The 23,448-nt window shown below is 51.5% G+C and overlaps 1 protein-coding gene and 1 long non-coding RNA gene across 9 annotated transcripts in view; both read left to right on the top strand.

The window, feature by feature from the left end:
- The window catches only part of LOC100440309 (calcineurin-binding protein cabin-1), a 171,814-nt gene that overhangs the window by 76,302 nt on the left and 72,064 nt on the right, over positions 1 to 23,448 (top strand). For 6 of the 8 annotated variants that reach the window (XM_002830920.6, XM_054543153.2, XM_054543151.2 and 3 more), the window contains 4 exons: positions 1,950 to 2,211; positions 6,071 to 6,331; positions 10,087 to 10,238; positions 12,168 to 12,346. In XM_002830920.6, coding sequence (XP_002830966.4) covers positions 1,950 to 2,211; positions 6,071 to 6,331; positions 10,087 to 10,238; positions 12,168 to 12,346 — 854 coding nt within the window. The remainder of the gene's footprint in view (positions 1 to 1,949; positions 2,212 to 6,070; positions 6,332 to 10,086; positions 10,239 to 12,167; positions 12,347 to 23,448) is intronic. The other 2 variants (XM_054543154.2, XM_063722790.1) reach the window with 1 other exon arrangement.
- Positions 15,395 to 23,236, top strand: LOC134761156 (uncharacterized). Its single transcript, XR_010139439.1, has 2 exons — positions 15,395 to 16,708; positions 17,324 to 23,236. It is a non-coding gene; the product is annotated as an uncharacterized LOC134761156 (long non-coding RNA).

Genomic DNA, 23,448 nt, shown 5'->3' with positions numbered 1-23,448 from the left:
TTCACAGCCCCAGGGTGTGTACTCTTGCTGCTTCCACTGCAGGCTTCTTAACTATGGTTGCCTTCTTGGGGACAAGTAGTAGAAAAACTCAAGCCAGAGTTCTCTTTTTTGCTCTGATGCAGTGCACTGTTAGCAGTAGCGATTGTCATGATAGTACATGTAGGAGAGCTCATTGCACATGAAGCTCATGCTCTCTTCCTGTGGAGCCCTGTTTGGCTTTCTCTTAAAATGTGGTGATTGCCTGGAGCCTCTCAAGGGGCCTTCTACATTCGTAAAGTCTGATGCACTTGATTAAGAGGGAATATTTTTTCCTACCTAGGAGGTAAGCCTTGGGTGAAGGTCAAAAGGAGGCTACCCTCTGTGGCTGACCTGCATCTAAAGGGTTCAGAGTAGCATCTGTAGGCACACTTTCTGGAGGCCAGGCTGTGATAGCTGTCCTTGAGCCATGGGTGAGCACAGAGCCACCCTAACTCAGGGAAAACCAGAGAATTCCACCTTGTCAGGATCCATCTGGCCAAGAAGAGAAGGGACTGGGTGTGAGTGGAGAAGCCAGTTTGCAAGACTTGTGTAGATTGTGTGAAAGGTTCTCACAGAACTTCTTTTGCTTAGCCTGTGGTTTCTTCCAGTCAGGGAGCCATGTGGCAGAGCCCTGGCCATCCTCTCGGGGTGACTGGGAACCAGTGTGATAGAGCAGCCCTATCTATGCTCAGTCTGGCTGAGTGTTCACTGCGCCACAGTTCAGGTTTCCTCCTCTGTTCCCCTACTTCCACATCTGAAAAGTGGGATGATAAAACCCACCTGTCTTTGCATGGCACCTCTCACCTGACAGCCCCTTATTCAACAGAATTAAGGCTCATGGCAGCTTAACTGGTCCTCCCTCCAGCCTTCATACCTGCCTGTTTAGAGGGTATCAACCCATCAGCCTGGCCCATCAGGCAACCCTGCCACAGAGGCGTGGTCTCCCGTGGGATTGGCCCCAGTGCCAGGAAAGCACTTGATGGCTTGATCCTGGGCCCCAGGCCTTGGCCACTTTCATTCTGGCCTTAACAGGCAGGTGCTAGGCGAGACTTGGTGCTTAGTCTGCTCTTCTGTGCTAGCAGTGCATTAAGGATGATTGGCATGTGGGAGGGTGGCATCTGTCCGTTTGATTGCTGCCTTTTCTGTTCTTTGTGCTAGCATTCAGCAAATCCCAGACTATCAAGTGCTCAGAGATCATCTTAGTCTTGGTGTCTCTGTGGCCATTCCTCCTCTCAGACAGGTTTCTGTGTTCTCACTATCAGTTTCTTTCAGGTGGTCTCAGAATGGTAGGGTCTCAGCCATCATGTGGTCCCTCACTTTTCATTTTACTGCTGAGAACTGAGCTGGAAAGGGCAGGGTCTGCTCAGGGTCCCAGAGAGAGAATGGAGTAGAAGCTGGGTTGCTGGGGTCCTGGGGTCTCTGCTGCCCATGATTCTGGTTGGCAAATGTGCTAATGACAGGCTCTGCCAGCACAGAAGTAGGTAAGGTCACACCTGGCTGAGGGTCTTCCTGGTGCTTTAGATGGACCGCTGCTGCCTTGCCTTGTAGAGCACTCCTTTTCCTCTCCACCAGAGCTGTTCTGTGGGCAACCCCGCAAAGCAGGGGAACAGAGTCCAAGAGCTCATCCATTAGGGTAGTTACTGCATGCCTATTAGGTGCTGGGTGATTAAAATACATTTTGTCTCATAATGCCCACAGCTCTTCTCTTGAGGTAGGTCTTCTTAGCCCTGTGTCACAGGTTAGGAATGAAGGCTCAGAGACATGACTGGTCTGGGTCATGGTCATGGCATTAGTGAGTGGCAGAGTTGGGCTCTGAGCCCTGGTGTGGGAAGGGAGTTTCCATGGTGTCCATCTGCCTGTCCACTAGGCTGTCATTATCTTCCATGCTTTTCATGTGTTGTTTTTAGCTGGTGCTTTTGTTACCACCACAGGTTTGATTCCTGGGCAGGCATGGCTCTGGCCCGGGCCAGCCGCATTCAGGACAAGCTGAACTCCAATGAGCTGAAGAGTGATGGGCCCATTTGGAAGCATGCCACGCCTGTCTTGAACTGCTTCCGTCGGGCCCTGGAGATTGACAGCTCCAACTTGTCCCTATGGATTGAGTATGGCACCATGTCCTACGCCTTGCACTCATTCGCCTCACGTCAGTTGAAGCAGTGGAGAGGCGAGCTGCCCCCTGAGCTCGTGCAGCAGGTGAGGAGGGGGTGCTGCAGATGGGCTTGCCATCCTTCTGTCCAGACAGAGTGCCCTCAGGTCAATGAAGCTCTGTCTCATTCGTACTTTATTCTTGTCCACACATCTATGCTGGGAGCTCACTGATGAATCTCCCCATGAGGCTTAAGCCATACCATGGTCAGTGACAACTTGGTCCCTGGTCTTTGGACACCCAGTCTAGTGTAGACAAATTTAGGGACAGGCTGTTAGACCCAGATGGTCAGCTATTAGTTATAGTGTAGTTGAGAAATAGGGAGGGGAGAGGTGTTGGCCACCAGAAGTAGCTATTTCTTCCCTGTTCCCTCAAAGGAGCTTGTTGGATCCTTGTAAAATTCTTGAGCTTAGGTTGGGATTTTTGAAGTCTCTCTTGGTAGGGGATTACCCTAGTGCAGGATCCTGAGTCTGGCCCTTAAGTCTCTGTTCAGTAGGGTACCCTTGGCTTCTTGAGATGGAAGTGAAGGAGCCATACTGACATGTTTAGGCTAGTGCAGCAGTAGCAGTAGTGCAGTAGCGCTGCATCCTGGAAGAGGATAGGGGAAAGAAGTGTCAGCACCGCCTCCTCTTCAACATTACCGTCTAAAAAAATTACTCTTGGCCGGGTGTGGTGGCTCACGCCTGTAATCCCAACACTTTCGGAGACTGAGGCGGGCGGGTCACGAGGTCAGGAGTATGAGACCAGCCTGATCAACATAGTGAAACCCCATCTCTACTAAAAATACAAAAATTAGCCAGGCGTGGTGGTGCATGCCTGTAATCCCAGCTCCTCGGGAGGCTGAGGCAGGAGAATTGCTTGAACCTGAGAGGCGGAGGTTGCAGGGAGCTGAGATCATGCCATTGCGCTCCAGCCTGGGCGACAGAGTGAGACTCTGTCTAAAAAAAAAAAAAAAAAAAAATTACTCTTAAATCTTACAAGGGACACAGGCTTCTCTAAATCAGTTACAATATACAATATTAAGGGCAAAGCTCAGATCCCTCTGGCTGCCCCTACTACCTCAGAAACAGTTAGGCTTGTTTCTTTCCAGACTGCAAAAGAAGTACTTTTTATACATAAATACGTACTCCTAGAAAAAAACACCAATCTAAATGCTATCACACTGTGTATGGTACTCAGCTTCCTTTTTCACTCAGCACCACACTGTTGAGTTCTATCCATGATAATTCTTGTGGATCTAGTACATTCCTTTGAACTGCTGTAACCCTATTTTATTGTAACTGTTCTGCACAAAAGTCCCTTGCAGGATTCTGTTTGTGTTGCAGTGGCCCCAGAGTTGGGCAGGCTGGGGACTGAAGCTGCTGCCCTAGGATGCAGAGCCTGACTCCCCAAGAGGCCTTCCCTGTAACAGCAGGAGCACCATTATCCTCTGCTGGGGCTCAGTGGGCTGAGCTGATCATGGTTCTTGGGATTTTCTCCCTAATCTCCCACCAATGATGGCAAATGAGATTTGGCAGAGTGGGAGTTTTCCAGGAAATAAATAGGGTGAGAAGTCAGAGTTCCCTTTCTGCCATTGGCACTTGTTTGTAGAGCTTTGTCTGTAGAGGTCCCCCCAGGAAGGGAGCAGGGAAGTCAGGGAGTGGGTAAGGAGACTGAGCTCAAGTTTCCACATACTTTTTCCCCTTGCTTTGTTCTTTCCTCTACTTAGGCTCATAACCTTTGGGACTGAATGCAGTGTTGATCTTATGGAAGCCATTGGCCCAGGAAGCTCAGGTCCTGAAACTGGGTTCCCAAGCCATCTTGCTGGAGTGTTAGGGTGGCAGGAGAGAGATGGAAATCCACCAGGAATGCAGATGTCCCGACAGGGAGGGAGGGAAGGTAAGGGGAGGTGTTTCATAGTTGCCGAGGGTGAAAACTACCTTGCAGAGCTGCCTTGTGCCTCCTGGGTTCTTTCCACCTCTGGAGAGACAGCTTCCAACCCTGAAATGTGTCACGGGGACACAGTCCCCTGATTGCTACTTTTCTGTCTGGATTTATTGTGTCTGGAGGATGGGCTGCAGGACACATGTTGGCAGCTGTTCGAGCTGCTGTGTGCTTCAGCTTTTACCTAGAAACTCCTCAGAGGTGGTGGTGTAGGAGAACAGATGCTTTCCCCATGATGTCAGTTCTCAGGCAAGGGGAAAGGCTTTGGAGCCAGAGCTTTCTAGCTGTGTGACCTGGAAGCAGTAACCTGACATTCCTGTTGTGGTTCCTTCTCCAAGGCAGTATTGTGAGAGTTCACTGGGAACACCTGCCATCAGCCATTTCCTGAGCCCCTCTCACGGGCACCCCATATGCAAGGTGAATGAGGTGCCTGTTCCGCTCTGAGGATGGCAAGGTAGCGAGATGGTGTCTAGTAGAGCTTCTGAAACACAGCAGGCCCTCAGTGACTGTCCCTCCTTTTCCTGTCTGAGGTATTGTGACCTCCACACCACAAGGACAGGGACATTGGCAGTGTGCTGTGTATGGGGAAGGTGTGGGGGCTTAGCCTCTTCCCAAGGGTCTGCATGGTACCAGATGCCAGCCCAGATGGGCCGCTTCATAGCTACCCTTTCTTTCTTGGCAGGTGGCTGTTACAGGTGCCAGTGGCAGAACAGGGTGGGCAGGGGGGCTAGTGACTTGGTCCAGGTCACACAGCTACAAAGCAATTCAAGTAGAAGGACATCCTTTTAGCCATTGCCTTTTACTTCAGCACATTTGCCACAGAATCCCATCTTGAAGGGGATGTGATGGAGTCACTTGGTTGGTCCCGTGTTTGGCCCTGCACTGTGATCCTTTCCACTGTATTTCACCCATTGATGATCTCCCACTTCCTGTGTGGGAGATTTTTTTTTTTCCTGAGAAGTGTCTAACAGAGCACTGGGTAGCACATTGCTCCCTTATTTCAGTCCTGGGGCCATTGCTACAGGGTTTTCACATAAACAAGCACCCACTGGAGAGACATCCAAGGGCCGGCTCAACCTGGCTGGATGAGAACATGAGGCACTTCCTGCAGGCCACAGCAGCTGCCCTTGCCAGAGACTAGTGCCTGCAGCCTCTTCCCCTCTCACTGGTCCCTGAGGTCAGGCAAGAAGAGACTTTGGCTTCCCTGCCGTCGATCCAGGACCACAGAGAGAAGGGATCAGAGACCTGGGCTGCTCAGAGCAGCTCTGTGGGCCTGCACACACAGGTTTCTCTCTAGCTTCCAGCCCAGAGTTCTGGAATGAGGGGGCATGAATTTGGCTGGCAGCTGACCAGTATTGGAAAGTAGTGCCTCTTAAAAGGTGACCCTCTGTGCTAGCTGTTTCCTTCCTTCAGGCTGTGAGAGGGTGGCTGGAGGTGCTTGCTGCAAATGCAGACTCCCAGTCAGCGGCTCTTAAGTGGGGCTCAGGAATTTGCCCTTCTACAAGTACTCCACATCTGTCTTAAAGAGCACAGAGGAGATGGTGGGAGGTCCTGTTGTACCCCAGGGGTACACACCCTCTCCTGTGCAGTGGAACTGGGTGCTAAATACATACCCTCTTCAGTGCTGTAGGGCTGGGTGCTGAGTGTTAGTAAATGTCCTCTCCAGTGCTGTGGAGCAGGGTGCTAGGTGAATCTGCATTAGATGCTGCAGGGAGAAAGCAGAAAAAAGTACCCTGGTTGACATGGGGTGACCTGAGTTTAAGTCCTGCTCTGTGCCTTGCTTGGTGGGTGCTTTTGAGAAATCCCTAGGCCTTTCTACACTTCAGTGTCACCAGCTGTGAAATGGTGAGGGCATTTCTGTGTCTTGGTTGTTAAGAGGAGTATAAACTTGCAAATAGGTTGGCAGAGCTTTGTACAGGAAAAAGTCTGATCCCTAGGCAGGTTCAGGCATAAGGCCAGCCCAGTCTCATGATCTTCTTACAGATGGAGGGCCGGCGCGACAGCATGCTAGAGACAGCCAAGCACTGTTTCACATCAGCAGCCCGCTGCGAGGGTGATGGTGACGAGGAGGAGTGGCTCATCCACTACATGCTGGGCAAGGTGGCTGAGAAGCAGCAGCAGCCACCCACCGTTTACTTGCTGCACTACAGGCAGGCTGGCCACTACCTGCACGAGGAGGCTGCCCGCTACCCCAAGAAGATCCACTACCACAACCCACCTGAGCTGGCCATGGAGGCCCTGGAGGTGACACCATGCTGGTCCAGGGTGGGGAAGCAGGGCAGGGGCAGGCTGGTTTCTCTGTCTCCCTGGGCATGGGGCTCAAGGTTCCAGTGACTGTCCTTCAACCTGCCGCAAACTTATCTGTGTTGAGCAGCTTCATGTGCAATTGAATTAAAACATCATTTCCTCTCTTTTCCCAAGGGGTATTTATCATCCTTTCTGGGAGAGTGACCATTTTGTTCTTATCTCTCAGAAGAAAATTGTCTTTCCTCACTAACACAGGTTCTAAGAACCCGACCTTGGTGATGACAGTCAGTGCTACATAGCATCTCCCAGGCCCAGGACATTCACACCCTGTAGCCTGGCAGGAGGGAGGGCAGGCGCCATTGCCTTCAGGGTGCAAATGAGACATCCAAAGCCCAGCCTGTGCCCAGGCTACCCAGGTTGGCAGGGGCTGAGCTAGGGTGAGCAGCCTGCTCTCTTGACCCCCAATTTGGAGTCCTCTGATTGTTGTTCAAGAAAAGAGCAGTTCTTTACTCCCTGGATTTTCTCTCATGGTTTCCAGAGTGTTTCTGATGAATGCTGTCACTGTTGCTCATAGCAGTCTTGTGAGGCAGGCTGGGCGGCCACGATTGTCAGTTTTGTAGGCAGGAAAACCAAGGACATTGGTGGAGATCCAGATGTCCACCATTTGGTTCAGCCCAGGACTTGAAGCTTCTGAAGGCCCTGTGCACGTTGACTTTGCCCTTTCTGAGGCTGTGTGCCCAGTCTCTACCAGTCCCACGTGCCCAGCAAGCCTCTTGGAGTGTGGACAGAATCTGCTGCTTGCTTTTTTCTGCCTTTGTGATTTTTTTTCCTGATTATAAAATTAACATGTATTTGTGTGTGTGTGTGTGTGTGTGTGTTTTAGAGAGATTCAAACAACTCAGAAGTGTACAGAGTGAATGTGAAGGCCCCTAATGATTCCAGTATGCCCCTCCATAATCCCTAACAGTTTGCTATGTCCCTGTATGTCCGAATTTTTTCCTATTAACATATAAACATATAGTAACATTTTGTTATGATTTTGCAGCTTGCCTTTTCGCTGGACAAAATTTAATGGAAGGTGTGGTGAGCTTCCCTGCCTGCCGTAGTGCCCTGTAGTTTAGCAGGGCGTTTGTTTATCTGCACGGCCCTTTAATAGGTTTGGTTTCCTCTCCACTTCTTGCTATGACAAGGCACAGGCAGTGCATGTCCTTGTACTTGTAGCAGGGAGCACATCATGAGTATTTCCAAGGACTAGAGTCCAAAGGTGGAATTGCCAGGTTGTTTAACATTCTGATCAACAATGGCTACTTGCCCCAAGGTCGTACTGACCGATGAGAGTGTCTGCTTTCCCTCAGCCATATTGATGAGGTTCTCTTTTTAATATTTGCTAATTTTGTGAGCAAACAAAAATGTCTCATTTTGGCTAGGTATGGTGGCTCACGCCTATAATCCCAGCACTCTGGGAGGCCGAGGTGGGTGGATCACCTGAGGTCAGGAGTTCGAGATCAGCCTGACCAATATCGTGAAATGCTGTCTCTACTAAAAATTAGCCAGGTGTGGTGGTGGAGGCCAGTAGTTGCAACTACTCGGGAGGCTGAGATGGGAGGATCACTTGAGCCTGGGAGGTGGAGGTTGCAGTGAACTAAGATTGTGCCACTGTACTCCCGCCTGGGTGACAGAGTGAGACCCTGTCTCAAAAAAGAAAGAAAAAAAAAACTCATTTAAAAAAAAAATTGGGGGCCAGGCGTGGTGGCTCACACTTGTAATCCCAGTGCTTTGGGAGGATTGCTTGAGTCCAGGAGTTTGAGATATAGAGCTGGGGATCTCAGAGACTAGTGGGCAACATGATGAGACCCCCCCCCAATCTCTACAAAAAATAAAAGATTAACAAGGCCTGGTGGCACGCGCCTGTAGTCCCAGAAACTTGGGAGGCCAAGGTGGGAGGATTGCTTGAGCCCAGGAGGTCGAGGCTGTAGTGAGCTGTGATCACACCACTGCACTCACAGTCTGGGAGACAGAGTGAGACCTTGTCTAAAAAAAAAAAAATTAAATTTGCCTGTTTTGGGGCCATATTCACTGGGCTCATGGAGAAGTGTGGAAACACAGCTTCCTGTTGAACGCTATCTCAGGAGCAGCAGCTTGGCTGCTCTCATTCGCAGGGTTGGATCTCCGTCCTTCCCTGTCATAGTGCTCATGCTGTCCACCTGAGGGCATGTGCCTTGGAAGAACTCCACTTTGGGGGTGAGAAGGGTAAGGCCCAGAGGAGTGATACGACTTGCCTTAAGTCACCTGCAGGAACAGAGAGGAGCTGGGCCAGATGCCCACTGAGCCCAGCATTCTCATATGGCACCTCTGGGAAGCCACTGAACCTACGTGTGGCCCTCAGGAAGATGATGTCAACTCTGTTTTTCCTCCATGTTTTTTTCTTCAAGATTTGGCCTCTGCTACTGCCTGATAGAGCAGATGAGCAGGCAGGATGGTAGCTCCAGGGGTACCAGCGGCTTCCATATGAGGAACCAAGGCCTCAGATGTATGGCCCACCCTCTCCCAGCACACGGTGCTGGCTCCAAGGAGAGCAAGCACACATAGTTAATATGGGGGGCATCCCGTTCCATGCAACCGTTGTAGCTATGTAACTTTGAGTCAGCTGGTAAATGTGTATATCTTGTGTTAAAAATGACATTTCTCTGAAGATTTTTAACCCTCTCCTGACAGAAATTATCCTCTGCTATTGTGCCTTCATTGAAGAATCTTTACTCGCCACTTGGATGAACTTTACCAGTTGAATGCTTTGCCGTCCCCCAAGTTTGGCCACCTGATTGTGCATGGGTGCCTCGAGTGGTTTCCTACATCTAAAAATGGAGTTGCTAGGCCAATTTCTCTGGGCTCCATAGGTGGGCTAGAGGTGGAGGGGCTCTGGATGTGAGCCCCCTCTGTCTGGGATGCCTCCTTGAGAGTGCTGCCAGCAGATGTCTCACCTGGGTGAGGGGGGGCACTTAGCCAGGGCCTGCAATAGCAGTTCTCAGCCCTCATACCACCCACTGTGCCCTCCAAGCGGGAGCCTGCCTCACACCCACTCCTGCATGAGAAGATCAGGGCAGACCTGGGTTTAACCTGGCCCTGGGCATTCCCGGCTGTGGGGCCTTGGGCAGCTCTTCACCCATTTTAAATTGAGAATGTGGTAAGGACTTGAGGAAATGGAGGAAAGCACAGGGCCCAATGGATGCAATGAGCTGCCTACTCACCTACCCCCCTACCACACCCACGGGGAAGACATTTTTGAGGGCTGTGGGTGCCTGGCTTTGCCTGGGGGCTGGGCTATAAACAGAAATCCAACCTAGTCCTTGTTTCAGGGAGTCCAGAGTTCAGTGGGGAGACAGATGTAGAAACTCACTTTCTATGGGTGCCCACTGAAGGGCACAAAGAGAACAGCAGCACTGTGGCAGGAGGCAGTGCCCAGTGAACAGAGCTGAAGGGTTATCATAATGAGTGGTTATTACTCTCATCTCACTACCATGTGCCTGAGTTACTGTGTGAACAGTTAAGCTGGAATGCTGACAGTATACATTTTAATTTTCACAGCTTGTTTTAAATTAGTTGTAGGATGGTTGGTTTAAAAGCTAACAAAAACAAGCAGTGTGTGGCAGCCTGTTGCCCTGGTCATGGGCCCATTTCCGGTGTGGCTGACTGGCCTGTGGAACAAATCTTAGCAACTGGGAAGGCTGCTCACACTAGACGTGTCGTTCTCCTAGGTGTACTTTCGGCTCCATGCTTCCATCCTGAAGCTCCTGGGAAAGCCCGATTCTGGGGTTGGTGCAGAGGTCCTGGTCAACTTTATGAAGGAGGCTGCAGAAGGACCCTTTGCCAGGGGCGAGGAGAAGAACACACCCAAAGCTTCAGAAAAGTGAGTAAGCACCCTTTAGGTGACCCCTAAAAGCTTACCCCATCTGCATCCCAGATGGCTTGTTTACTGCAATGTGTTGTTCAGAGGGTTGCTACACAGTAAACAGTAAACCAGAACTCATGGAGTCCCTAGGACCCATCTGGAAACTCCCATTTGCTGGGCCAAGGTATTTCTGTTGAATCTGAGAAGGAGAGGGTGAGTGTGAGTCCCCTTACCCTGTGGTCATGTGTGGTGCTACCCCACCCTCAGGGGAAGTCCTGGGGAGAAGCTGATGCCCTCCTGCCCTCTCCACTGGGGCACAGCTCTGTTCTGTGCAGAACACTGTAGAAAGTCAGTTTTTGCTTTGCAGACTCTCACCCCTGGGTCCTTTGCGAAGGCTTGTCTGCTGCCCATTCTCCTGAGAAGCAGTGAGAAGTGTGGGAAGTGTGGGCTTCTCTTGTGGTGCCAGAGAGCTCGGAGAGACTGGGGCTCAGGTGTGGTCCCCTCAGTGGGCCTGGACTGACCCCAGTCTCCCTGTGGTTGTAAGTCATCTCCACAGCCCAGACTTCTTTCACTCCAGGCCCAGGTCCTGGTGCCGCCCCATCCTCAGGGGCAAGTCCTAGGGAGAAAGATGGGTTTGGGGTGACATGGGGAATGTTGCAGCTGCCCATTAACCTGATGGACTCATGCTTATTCTTGTGCTTCTGAGACATGCTCAGGGTCACCACTTGCCAGCTTGCCCACATGGGAGCCAGGGGAGGGCTCAGCTCACCCCATCTCTGAGACCGCTGCCTGGCTGGGCACTGTGCGGAATTCAGCTGACCCCTGCCTGACTGGGCACTGTGCGGGGTTCAGCTGAGTGCCAGAGAGGCCTGCACCCAGGCCCTGTGCTTGAGGGCTGTCTGCTTCTGACCACAGATAGCCTGTGTGATGTGCGCCACAGGTGAGCCAGCTCCACAGTGGGTGTGCCCCTCAGGTTATAGGGAGGTTCAGGTCCACGCATGGCAGGCCACTCAGGTGGGCAGCCACTGTGCTCAGAAGTTATAGATACCCATTTTTTTAGTCACAAAGGGCCCCCAGCATACAATGATACTTTCTTTCATTGATTATAATTCTGTTAAAATTTTTTTAATTATACAAATAACACATGAATACATTCTTGTCATAGAACATTCAGGTAGTATATAAACATGTAGACTAAAATGTGACAGATCTCCTTCCAAGAGTTAGCTACTATTCACAGTTTAATTTCCTAAATCATTTTCTGTATATTTATAACACTTAAATTCACACATACAATTGTAAGGTTTCTTTTATTTTATAAAAATGAACTACAGAAGGTATTGTTTTAGAGTTTGCTTTTTCCTCTGACAGTGGGTCTGGGCACAGTCCGTGGAGATGTACCCCAGTCACTTCATTCTTTCTAGTGGCTACTTACTATACCATAGTATGGATGTACCATGTTTTATGTAACCACTCCAATGGACGTTTAGAGTGTTTCTAATGTTTCTGCTCAACTATGTTGCAGCACATATCCTTGTACATGTGTGAGCATGCAGTAAATGCAGATGTGTTTCTGTCTGCCCATTTGTCAGGTCTTAAGTTTGTCAGGCTGTCACACAGAAGGCATAGACTTTGCATGGAGAGATGCAAGGGTGCTTCTGAAGAAAGACTTGTTGGCTCCCCTATAGAGCCTCCTGGGGCCTGAAATTCAGAGATGCAGGTCGCGCCCTGCCAGAAAGATTAGGCAGTGTCCAGTTAGGAGCCAGAGCCTGTGTGGGTGCTGTGGGGGCAACTATGGGCTCTGTGACACCAGGCAGATGGGGCAGGGGCCACCAGAGGTGCATGGGAGCAGTGGGCCCTGGGAAGGGCATTCACCCTTACCAGCACACATCTGTTTCAGTGTGAGGTGGAGACTCTGACCTGTGCCCCAAACCTCTGTTCCCACAGGGAGAAGGCCTGCCTGGTGGACGAGGACTCCCACTCTTCAGCTGGGACACTGCCGGGCCCCGGAGCCTCCCTCCCCTCCTCCTCTGGCCCAGGTCTGACATCCCCACCTTACACAGCCACTCCGATTGACCACGATTACGTCAAATGTAAAAAACCCCACCAGCAGGCAACGCCGGACGGTACAGTCCCTGTTCTCCCTACTGCCAGCCCAGGGCGGCACATCAATCACGGGGGGGGGTGCTCGGACGACTCATTTTGTCGCTTTGTTTTGGTGAGGGGGGGTGCTGGGTCTGGGGTGACACGGGCAATGTTGCGGCTGCTCATTAACCTCATGGATTCACAGTGATTCTTGTGCTTCCGAGACATGCTCAGGGTCGCCACCTGCCAGCTTGCCCATCTGGGAGCCAGGGGAGGGGCAGGCCAGGCTATGGCATCTCACGTCTTTGAGCCTTCTTTTTCCCATCTGCAAAATGGGGACATGACATCTACTTTGAAAGGAAGTTAGAAGACTGTGGCCTCCTGGAGTGGCTCCTGGTGCAGTCAGCTTAGTGATGCCTGCATTGTTCAGCAGCGCATTGCTACTGTTCTGTCCTTCTGAAGGTTGAGGGAAGGCCGTGACTAGTTATGTCTGTCACCCCTGAGAATCCAGATAAGTTGTTAATGGGGGTCACCTGGGACCATATGTGTGGCCATGCCATGTGGGATGGGGCAGGTGGCGACTGTTCAACCACATTCCTTACTAACTTTAGGAGGCTTGCATGCTGGCCTGTAGCTCGATTTCTTCATGTTCTCTCATTTTTATAGTGATGAGCTAGTGACAAAGTACTTGCTGGGATAAGCTAAATTGGTGATTTAAGAGGACCACTAAAGTGGAGTCCTGGGAGGTAGTGACAATGCTGAAAGACACCTGGGCCCTCACTCCTATGTCACTCATCTCATCTGGGCTTGGGGAAACAGGCCTTGCTCTGCATTCCGCAAGGCATGGGGATGCTAGTAGGTGGGTAGAATTGGTCCCAGGGCTCTGCCTCCTGCCAGGTAGTCTTTATAGAGTGGCTTCTTGGAGTAAGAATGGGCACTCTAGGGCACCATGGTAGCCTTGAAGTTCAGTCCCAGTACAGGTCTGGGGGGGGCCACCACCTTCGCTCTAGTGCCCTGCTGAGGCCCTTGCCCAGTGCTCGGGTTCCTGGATATAGCATGGGCATCTGCCTCCAACTTTCTGAACTGAGTGGGTAGGGCTTGAGAGCGGGTTTAAAGAAGTGCTGGAGAAGGATGACAAGGGGGCCAGTGCTCCATTTCTCTGGGGGCAGGATTTGCTATTCTCAAGAAAGGAAAGGAGACCTGCAGTGTCCCCTGCTGGGTTTGGTTTGCATCTACAGCATGCGTGTTGAGAGAGAGGCTGAGGATCTGAGTGTGTGCTGTGTCTCTTACCTCCCAGAAGGTTCATGTCATTACTCCCAGTCTCAGCACTGACACCCCGCTGCCCACCCCAGTGTGTTAAGCAGAGGTGGGATGAGCTGACCCACCTGCTCCTTCAATCTTCAGTTCTGCAGACTTTCCCTGTTAAGATCCTCTCTCCCCTTCTTAGTTAAGTTAATCACCCTGTTCCCAAACTTTTACTCTTGAGAATATTGAGAAAACATACTAGCAGCAAACCCCTGCTCAGGGAATTAGTTTTTGCCAGCTGCTTCCTGGGAGGAAGTACTATGCCAAAGTTTTCAGGAGAGGAATGCCTTTCCTGGTTGTCCACATGCCATGTGGCCCTGCTCACATGTACCTGGGCTAGGGTACCCAAGCACTGTCCTCTGCAGCTCTGCAGGCTTCCACTGAGTCCACGCCACATGCGCCACTGTGCTTGGATGTCAGCCCATTAGGGTTGAGTATGCCTCTAGATGCAGGAAAGGAGGGAGGCAGGAGCGCCTCAGAAAGGGGGCCATGATGCCAGCTGTCCCATATGTGTGCATGAAGCTGTTGGTGAGCCACTGCAGATCACTCAAGCATGACAACTGGGCATGACAGGTCCTGGGTGCCAACATGCTAGTTATTTGTTCTGGAAGTTTGCAGAGGGAGCCATACAAATAAGTTCAAATATGGTTTCAGTGGTTGCACAGTTTTGAACATTTGTTTTAAAAAAATGTCTTCAAAGTGATTCCTGTCAAAGACACAAAGCCATCAGGATCCCATGGCCCATCTTTCCCCAGTCCCAGCCCCGCACTGGCCACCTGTGTGCTCTGTCCAGGCCTGGCTGCGTAGTGCTTTCAGAACTCAGCTGCCTCACCTCTGAGAGAAAGCAGTGTCTGCAACATGAAAATGTTTGGGGTCCTAAAATAGCTGTGATCTTAGAATGTTAAAGTGGCCCTTTCAGCAGGTATACTAGTTCCTAGGGGAAGGCCCAGGTTCCAGGGAGAAGCAGCAGATTGCTGGTGTCAGGGGATGTGCTGGTGGCCTCAAGGGGCCACACTGCCCACCTCTGTTCCTGCTTCTCCTTCCTGGGAAGAGAACATGTAGCTCCTAGTTTCCACTCAGCTTCTTGGCCTGAGACCAGCCTTTGGTCTACTGTGGGAGGAGAGGGGCGTTAGCACTGATTGCAGGCCACCGCTGAGCCCTCATACTACCAGGAGGGTGATGGGTGCTTCTAGCCCTGGTACAGCTGAGGAGAAGCAGTCACGGGGAGGTCAGATGGGGAGGTCAGACAGGGAGGCAAGTGCACAGCAGGCCCTGGTCAAAGGATCTGATTTCCAGTCCAAACTCCATTGCATATGTGCTCTGCAACCTTGGACAAAGGACTTCACTTCTCAATTTCCTCACCTGTTGAATGGGGTAATGTCTTCCTTATGGGTATTAAACAAAAGTGCTAGCACATTGCAGCCACCTCCTAGATGGAGTTCTCCAAGTCATTGGCGGAACTAGGGCAAGACCTAGGTAGCACTGCATAGAGGGAAGAGCCTGAGCTCTGGGGCCAGTCCCCCTCAGTTTGCACCCCACCTCTCTCCAGCTAGTGGCATGGCCTCACAAGAGGTGGAGGTAGTGTCCTCTGAAGCAGCAGCTCCTGAGTGGGCTTGGGCATGGGGCTTTCTGGATCCCCATGGAGCACATCGTGACCTTCAGGGGGTTCCCAGTGATTGCTCTTTATACATGTTCAAACAACATAAGGAGATCTTTGAACAAGACCTCTACCCCTACCCTGTGTACAGTATGCGTGTGTGTGTGTGCGTGTGCGTGTGTTCCTACCCCCACAGAACAATTAACTTGCCAGCAGTGGGAGAGGGAGCCAGGCGTCAGGACTTTCCTTGGGCATGGTTAGGAGACCTTGCATTGGAGCTGCCTTCCCACATTAGTATGCCTTTACTTCAAAACCAGAAATCAGCTAGGATCAATTCTGATTTGGTTTAAGATTTAGAAAAGATTTAGAAAAATAGCTCCAGGTATATGTGGGTTGTTTGACGTTTGATAATAGCTGCTTCAAAGGACCCAAATTTGTTCTCTGAACCACCCTCACCTGCAACCTTGTGTCACCTGCACTAGGGTGGGGAGCATCCTGCAGCCTGTGCATAACTCTGGTTAAAAGCCTTTGGAATCGGCCCCTCAGGTCACTCTGACTCTACCGCAACCTGGTGTCAAAGCCAGCCCTTCACGGAACAGCCAGGAGGGCATCACAGCTGACCTCTGGCCAAGCTGAGAAAGAGAGCAAGAGAGAGAACAACAGAGAGAGAAGCTTTGTCCTCTGCTGTGCTGCTGGCAGCTCTGGCTGGTTGTGCTCCCCATCTGCCTAACTTCTCCCTTCCATCGATCTCTTGGAATTTGCCCACAGGGCTGAAATCCCTAGTGTTGAAGCTTCCTGACCAGGAAAACAAGGTGACCCGAGGAGCACATCGTGACCTTCAGGGGGTTCCCAGTGATTGCTCTTTATACATGTTCAAACAACATAAGGAGATCTTTGAACAAGACCTCTACCCCTACCCTGTGTACAGTATGCGTGTGTGTGTGCGTGTGCGTGTGTGTGTGTGTGTGTGTGTGTGTGTGTGTGTGCCGTGTGTAGTTATGCCGTGCCACTCAGTGCTATGTGCTTGCTCTGTGCTGGGCCCTGGCAGGTGCCTGCAGGGTAGTAGCATGTCTCCATCTTCATAACTGCCCTGCAGGCTCGGTCATGCCCCTGTTTCCCCAAGAGGAACCTGAGCTGAGGGCAGGTAGGCACTCATCCAAAACTGCCTGCTATAGTCAGGGTATAGCCAAGAGATACTGGGTCTGAATCTCCCTCTACCCCTAGCCAGAGGTGAGACTGACACTAGGAAGGCCCTGTGGTTGGCCAGCTTGGCAGAGACTGAATCTGTGTGTGTTTCCCTTGTCCTTCAGCAGAGGGCCCAGAGAGCTTGGCCATTACAGAATGGCTTGGTTCGTCACTTGGCCTGGCTCAGCCCCGCTTTGGGATGTGTCGATAGTGGCTCTCTTGGACTAAAATCCTTGCTCTCTGCCTGTCGTGCTCCATGTCACTTCAGAACGCCAGAGTCAGAAAAGGCCTCAGAGCTCGGAGGCCTTGTGCTGTGGTAAGTCTGGGGCTGAGCCTCTCTAGGGTCTTTGGCCAACCTGTGGCCATGCCCATCCAGGTGATTCCATCAGTGCTGTGCCAGGTGCATAGAACAGCACTGGTCCCTGCTGTAGAGGAGGTTGGTGCAAATCAGTCAGTTACATAGCTGATGCCAGCACCAGAGAGGTGGGGTTTGTTCATCCCAGAGAAACCTGGGCCTGTTGGTGGGGTAAGAGGCCTTTCTGAGGAGGCAAAGTTTAGCCAAGATCCGAGGGGTGTGTCGGTGTTTCTCTTGAGGGGTTGGGGAGAGGGAGCAGCCAGGGTCAGAAGAGTGGGAGCCTTGGAGGCTGGTACCCACCAAGGGTGGTGATGCCTACCTAGTCCCACTGACAGCATCGACAGAGCCACTGAGGAGTCTCAGGCTACCTTGAGCCCCAGGTTGTAGGGTGTGGGCCTTACTGGAGAGCCCAGGGTGCCCTGTGCCAAGCCCCCATTGTGGCCATCCATCCTCAACCTCCATGCTGTCACCGTCTGTGTCGTGTGCCGTCTGTGCTCATCTTCACCTGTCGCCCCATGCTGCTTCCACCAATATTGCCCGTGCTGCCCCTAACCCTGACCACACTCTGTTCTCCAGGCTTTGTCTTTCTGCTTGCACCTGTCACGGCTCGCTTCAGGGAACAGCGCAGACCCGCATGCTCAGCTCTCAGTCCGGCTCCCTGCTACCCCTGTGACCAGGAGCACCTTCATGTCTGCTCGCCCTGTGATTTGGAGAGTGTGTTTGATGCGCTTGGCTTCTGCTGATGGCCTCTCTTCCCAGTTCTGGCCAGAGGCAGATGCAGTGGGGGCCTCTTCTCCACTGCCCGCCTGCCTGCACCTCCAGCAGGTGGCCCAGTCCTATATTTCCATTGCTTTGCTCTTTCTTGCTTTAAAATAAACAACAAAGGCAACAGACTCTAACATACCAAATTATCTTTACAAGGACAAAGGTGTAAAAATGCAAATTGTGTACAGTAGCCCTGATGCTCTGAGGTGGGTCCTGTGTCTTCAGCCCACCAGGGCCAGGCTATGTAGGGCGGAGAGCTGTGAATGGCAGTCAGTCCTAAAGGGCAGGCCCAGCCTGGCCTCTGCTCAGTGACCTCCCCTCCTAGGGCTAAGGGGAGGTCAGTTTCTGGTTGGAATGCCGTTCCTAAACAGACCTTCTCAAAGTGGGAGAGACTGTAAGTGGAGCTCAGTTTGTTCTGCTTGTTCCTGACGGGCAAGGGACAGGGGAGGCTGTCAGGGAAGAGCCAGTCACCTCTTTTGTTCTCTTGTTTCATTCTTAGCTTTTTGAAAACCTTTAGGAGTTAGCTGGTCATGGCATTTATTGAGCATCTATTGTGTGCCAGGCATGGAAAAGGGTGCCATGGGGAAAGTCAAGATGATGGTGCCTTGATTCCTGCTCCCAGGTTGGATCTGATGTCCCATGATATCATGGGGCAGTAGTTGGTGCCAAGGAGGAGTGCCATGAGCTGGCAGACAGGAGCAAGTTCTGGGGTTTGGTGGGTTGGGAGGAATTCCTGGAAAAGGTGAGTCTCTAGAGAGGCCTGCAGGCCCGTTAAGACATGGAGGTTGGAGAGTCCTACAGCTTTTGGATACTGAGGTGACTAGGGTGGATGAAAAAGAGACTTTGAGGGGAGACAGCTTGGGAAAGCAGCTGGGCTCTGAGGGTTGGGCTCTTTCCTGTGGGCAGTAGGGAGAGTGATGTGGTCACAGGATCTCTCTCTCTCTCTGGGCTCTAAGGAAGGCACAATTTTCCCCCCATCATCCTTTGAAGAGCCTTCCTGGGAAGCTCACTAGATGACTGGGGGATGCCAGCTTCACACCTTACAGAACTGCTTCGCTTCTTCTGGCATTTGTATCAAGAGGGGCTGTTCACCTGCCTTTGGTCAGGAAAATGTTTAAAGCCTCCTGAGGCCTCCCTGGTCAGTGCCTTTCCTGGCTCAGAGGGCAGGATGAGAGATGCATGATGAGGCCTCTGAGCATCAGGCCCCTTCAGGGCAGCACCACGGTGTCTACACATATCAGGCTTCTGATATGTCTGCCAGGCTTTGAGGTGCCTGGCAGTGCTCAGTTGGCCCTCACCTGTGAGCACTGGCAAAGAATGGACAAGTGGTGCAGCCTGGCCCTCACATGATGCCCTCGTGCCCACCTGCTGCCTGCTGTGTATCTGCCTCTCTCTCAGGGACCCCCAGGTTTCTGGTATCACTTTTCTTTGGCATCCATCCAGTCTTCTCAGCCTGACAATGGGCACCCCGATTTCCCAGGGCCAGCCTTGCTTCTGGTGGACGTGTTCTTTTCCTGTGGTTGGCCAGGATTGACTGAGGCAGCTTTTGTCTAGTCAGAAAATTTCTCAAAATATTAATTCCACCCAAGTTTACGGTTCTTAGAAACCTGTTGTTTCCTGGTCGGCAGGACATTTGTGGTCTTTTCTGGGGCACTAGTCAGAGCTGTTGCAGTAGCACAACCATACATCTTCTTCCTCAGGCTTTCACTGCCCCAGGCTGATGGAACAAATGTCCGTGAGCTGTTTCTGGTCTTACTGCTGGAGCAAATGGAGGAAACACACTTAAAGAGACACTGGAAACTTGCATCTTGTAACTAAAGAGCTCTTTTAGGCTGGCCTGGGAATCCTGGGATTGTCCAAGGGATCTGAGCTGAGTCAGACCTGAACAAGGAGGACTCAGAACACAGTCTTTTCTCACACTGAGTGGGGACAGGCAGCCTTTCTGTCACTGAGCCAGGTCTCTTTCCCTCTGCGTTGCCAGCTGTCATTCCTTTACAGTTGATCTTGCAAATCCCACCCTGGAAGTGGAAGGTTCTGGAGCTTAGAGGGAGGCAGTTTAATAAGCAGTTGGCTGGCAGACGCACATCCCCCTAAGGATTCAGAGGGAAGGCTAGCATGGCCCAGATGCATAGACAGGAAACATTCCAGTAATTAACAGTAACAATAAAATATTTATAATCTTGCCACAAATATTAATTAGTATGAGCAGGTTTTGTGTGGGCAGATTTTTAAAAGAACATTCTGAAAAAAAGAGCAAGGCCAACCTGTAGCCTGCTTGCTAGTGCCATTCTTCTTTCCTGTTGGCCTCCAAGCAGCTCCCTAAAGAAATCAGCTCTCAGCTCCTGAGACTCAAGGCTAGATACCTGGACTGTGGACAGTCCCTGGAGGTTCCATCCAGGGTGCCTGTTTCCCTGGAAGGCTCTCTCCACCCAGCCCCATAGGAAGTTTAGGCTAAGTCTGGCTCTTCTACATCAAAGAGGCTTTCCATCTGTCTCTTGCTCTGCCTCAGAACCAGGGGGCCCAGAACCCCCTCCTCACCCGAAAGCCCCTCCACAGAACAACAGCCTGACTCTGACTTCTCCTATCTGGCCTTGTTCTATTAGGTGAGGCAGGAGAACAGAATGCCTCTGCCACCAGGCTTGGCAGCTTTTGTCTGTAGAGCATAGGCAGACCCAGCTGATCCTCTGAGGGCTCAGCACAGGCCATTAGCACACAAAGTTGCATGTCAGCCCATTTGAACCTAGGGCCACAGGATCCCAAAGATCCTGTGGAGGAGGTAGGACTGGAGCCAGGCCTGTAGGCTGTTCCTGAGGCCAGAATCCCCTCTCCACACATACTCAAAGACTCCCCAGTTCACTTGGGCAGCATGAGAGCAGTGCATTATGGTGCTAGGCTGCGTTCAGCTGTCTGGGAAGCAGGTGGAGTATGGCTAAGGGAGTGGTCCTTGCCCAAAGGTACATGGCTGATGGATGGGGGTCCCACCCCAGAGAAACCTTTGACCCTCTTCTCCCAGAAGCCTTCCCTGTGTGCACTGGCCCTTCCTTGGCTGTGGGTCTGGTAACCTGAGAGATGACCTTGCAGAAGGGTCTGCTGGGAGTGGGGAGATGACAGTAGTCAGCGGCATCCTTCCTTTTCCTCCTGCCCCTCTTCAGGGGCCTCCCAGAGCAGGGGCTTCCTGCTTCAGGAATCGGGGTGGCTCTGGGTTACACACCGCAGTCCAAACAACCCTCCCTGCTGCCTGCCCTGCCAGCTTATCCAACTGCAGGGGTCCTGTTCTCCAAGAGCTTTTTCCAAGCACTGTGGCACATTGTCCTCCCTACCTTGACTCACCCAGCCCCTGGGGTGTCCCATCCACAGCAGCCCAGCTGGTGGCAGGATAAGGGTCCTTTTCACATGCTCTGCGATGTTCCTGGCAAACTTACCCGCTGTTCATGTCTGTCTGTCTGTCTTTCTGTCTGTCTGTGGCCTCTCTGAGGTCTTCAGTCAGCTGTACCGGAGGAAGTTTGCTTCCTCAGAAGAAGAGGAATGGGGGCTGGGGCACTTTCTGCCCAGGTAGATAGAGCCATTCTTTAAGAGCTTTTTCATTCATCCCTTTTGCCCTATTGATATGAAAGAATTGAAACTTGGTGTTCTTTCAGTCTGACTGGCTTGAAACTTGGTATGAAACCTTGGGTTGACTTTTAGTATTTGAAATCAGGGTCATTTTAAATAGGCTATGCCAAGCCTTTCAGACACACAAGATCTGAAAGGAGCAGAAAGTGGGCCTTAGGCCTTGAGTCCCTTTTGGTGGCTCTCATTTGAAGAGATAACACATCCCTGGACTCCTTCCTGTGGTGCTGCCCCCTTGGGAGTGGGCGGAAACCTTGGCAAGCACGTCCCCCACCTGCTTGCTTCACAGGCCAGCTGGGCATCTCATCTCTGTGTACATAGCCCCTGCCTCTCCAACTCTGCCCCAACAGCCCACCCCAGCATCATGACCTGCAGCATCATGATCCAAGACTGTGGTGAGCCCCATTAGCAGAGCCTTCCTCAGGGCCACTTACGTACCTTGATTACCCCTTAAACAAGGGTTTGTCTAGAATCACCACAATGCCCCCCAGGGCCAGTACCAGTCTCTGCTCTCTGTTTTTTTAGATGGTTGGCAGTTCCAGATTCTCACATCTGTGTCTGAGAGGCTCAGGAAGGGCCTGGCAAAGTGTAGTCAGCAGCCCTCTGTCCCTGCCAGGTCCCTTGGCTTGTGCTTGTCCTGTTCCACTGCTGTGGATGTTATTTTAAGAGTCTCAGCAGAGTCCCCACTCAATTGGTGGTTGTTCATCAGGGAGCAGAAGCCCCTGCACAGCATGCCGTCCTTTCTTGCCCACACAGTTCCTGGTGAGGTCTGGCCACCTTCACTGCCTGCTGGATGGATCCTGGTTCCTTCACATTGCAGCATCATGAGGGCGTTAGCACCTTGAGAGTAAATATCTACTTGCCTAAACCAATCCTTAGTTTTCATAATGATCACAGCTGGGATTTCACCAAATTGGCAATTCCTTTAGGCCCAGAGCCCAAAAGAGCCTGTGAGCTGGTGAGCTCGTGGGGCAGCCTGCCAGTCGGTGAAATCATCCCAGCAAGGCTTGCTTCCCAGAGCTTGCCGCAGGATGTGCTGCTGAGCTGTGCAGTGACTTCGGCTAGTCTCAGGCTGGCTGAGGAGATCCAGCCCTAGCCTGTCTTTCAGGGAGACAACTGCGGGGCATGGCCTGCTGTCTTTCAGAGACTCTGAGGCCTCATGAGCATTGTCTAAGCCATCGGTGTTCTCACTGTCAGGGCCAGAGTGAATGCTGCAGGGCTGTCACTTGTGTGCCGGGCACTAGCCACGCCTTTGTGGGATCCCATGTATGTGTCAGGGACAGAGATAGGAAGACAATGGCAATCATGTTAAAAAACGTGAAGTGGGGGCCTAGAGCAGCAAAATCATTTGGCCAAGATCACCCAACCCCTAAGTGGCAGATCTGGGATGGGAATGTGGGTCTGGGAGCCCAACTCTTAAGCTCCTACAATGACCCTGCGTGGCCTCTAGAGGGTCCCCATTGCCAATCCTCCCTTTACACACAGACAGCAAATGGGCTGCCCCACCTCTTCTTGATCCCCTCATGCTGGGGACTCAAGTTTGGGACATTTTGTGAGGGCTGCAGGCCTGCTCATAACCGCCATTCAGTGCTCATGGAGCCTTGTATTCTGGCTTTGTAAGTCAGGGAAGAGCCTTTCACAAGCGTGAGACAGAGGTTCCAGTCAGGTCTGTGCTCCTCCACTCAGAGGTCTTATACACGTCTCAAGTCCTCATTTCTCATTGTTCTGTCAGCCCAGCTGATACTGATGATCCATCAGTTCCTGGACAGTGGACATGGCAAAGGCAGCTATGAAGGAAGGGCTATGGCAGGGATGCCTACAAGGTCACTGTCCCCAAATCTTGGTATATGATGAGACATGGGTGAAGAGCCCAGAGCAGCAGGGCACCCTTTGGAGCACAGACCTGATCCTCAGTATCCTCTGTGCAGGCCATCCCACTTTGACAGGCCTGTTGTGTCAATGTTACCCCCCCATCTACATGGTGCTGCTTAGGTATTGGCTGCAATATGGCATCAGCAAAACCCTCTGCTCATTCAGACCTAAAGCTGTAATGGCAAATTTGAGACATAAGAGATAAAACATGCCCAGGTTCTCTGAAATAATAGTATTGATAAGCTGACATTTCGTGAACCTTTACTGTTTATTAGGCACTGATTCAAACACTTTATGTGTATTAACCTAGTTAATCATAACAGTTCTGTGAAGTGGGTGCTTGTATTATCACAGTTTTACATGCATGGAAACTGAAGTGTAAATAATTATGGCATTTACAGAGGCTCTCAGAGACAGTAGGTGACAGAGCAGAATTTCAGTTCTATCAGCCTGGA

The sequence above is a fragment of the Pongo abelii genome, chromosome 23, assembly GCF_028885655.2.
Source record: "Pongo abelii isolate AG06213 chromosome 23, NHGRI_mPonAbe1-v2.0_pri, whole genome shotgun sequence".
Lineage (NCBI taxonomy): Eukaryota > Metazoa > Chordata > Mammalia > Primates > Hominidae > Pongo > Pongo abelii.
The sequence above is the reverse complement of the archived record's forward strand: the minus strand, read 5'-3'. Positions and strand labels throughout refer to the sequence as shown.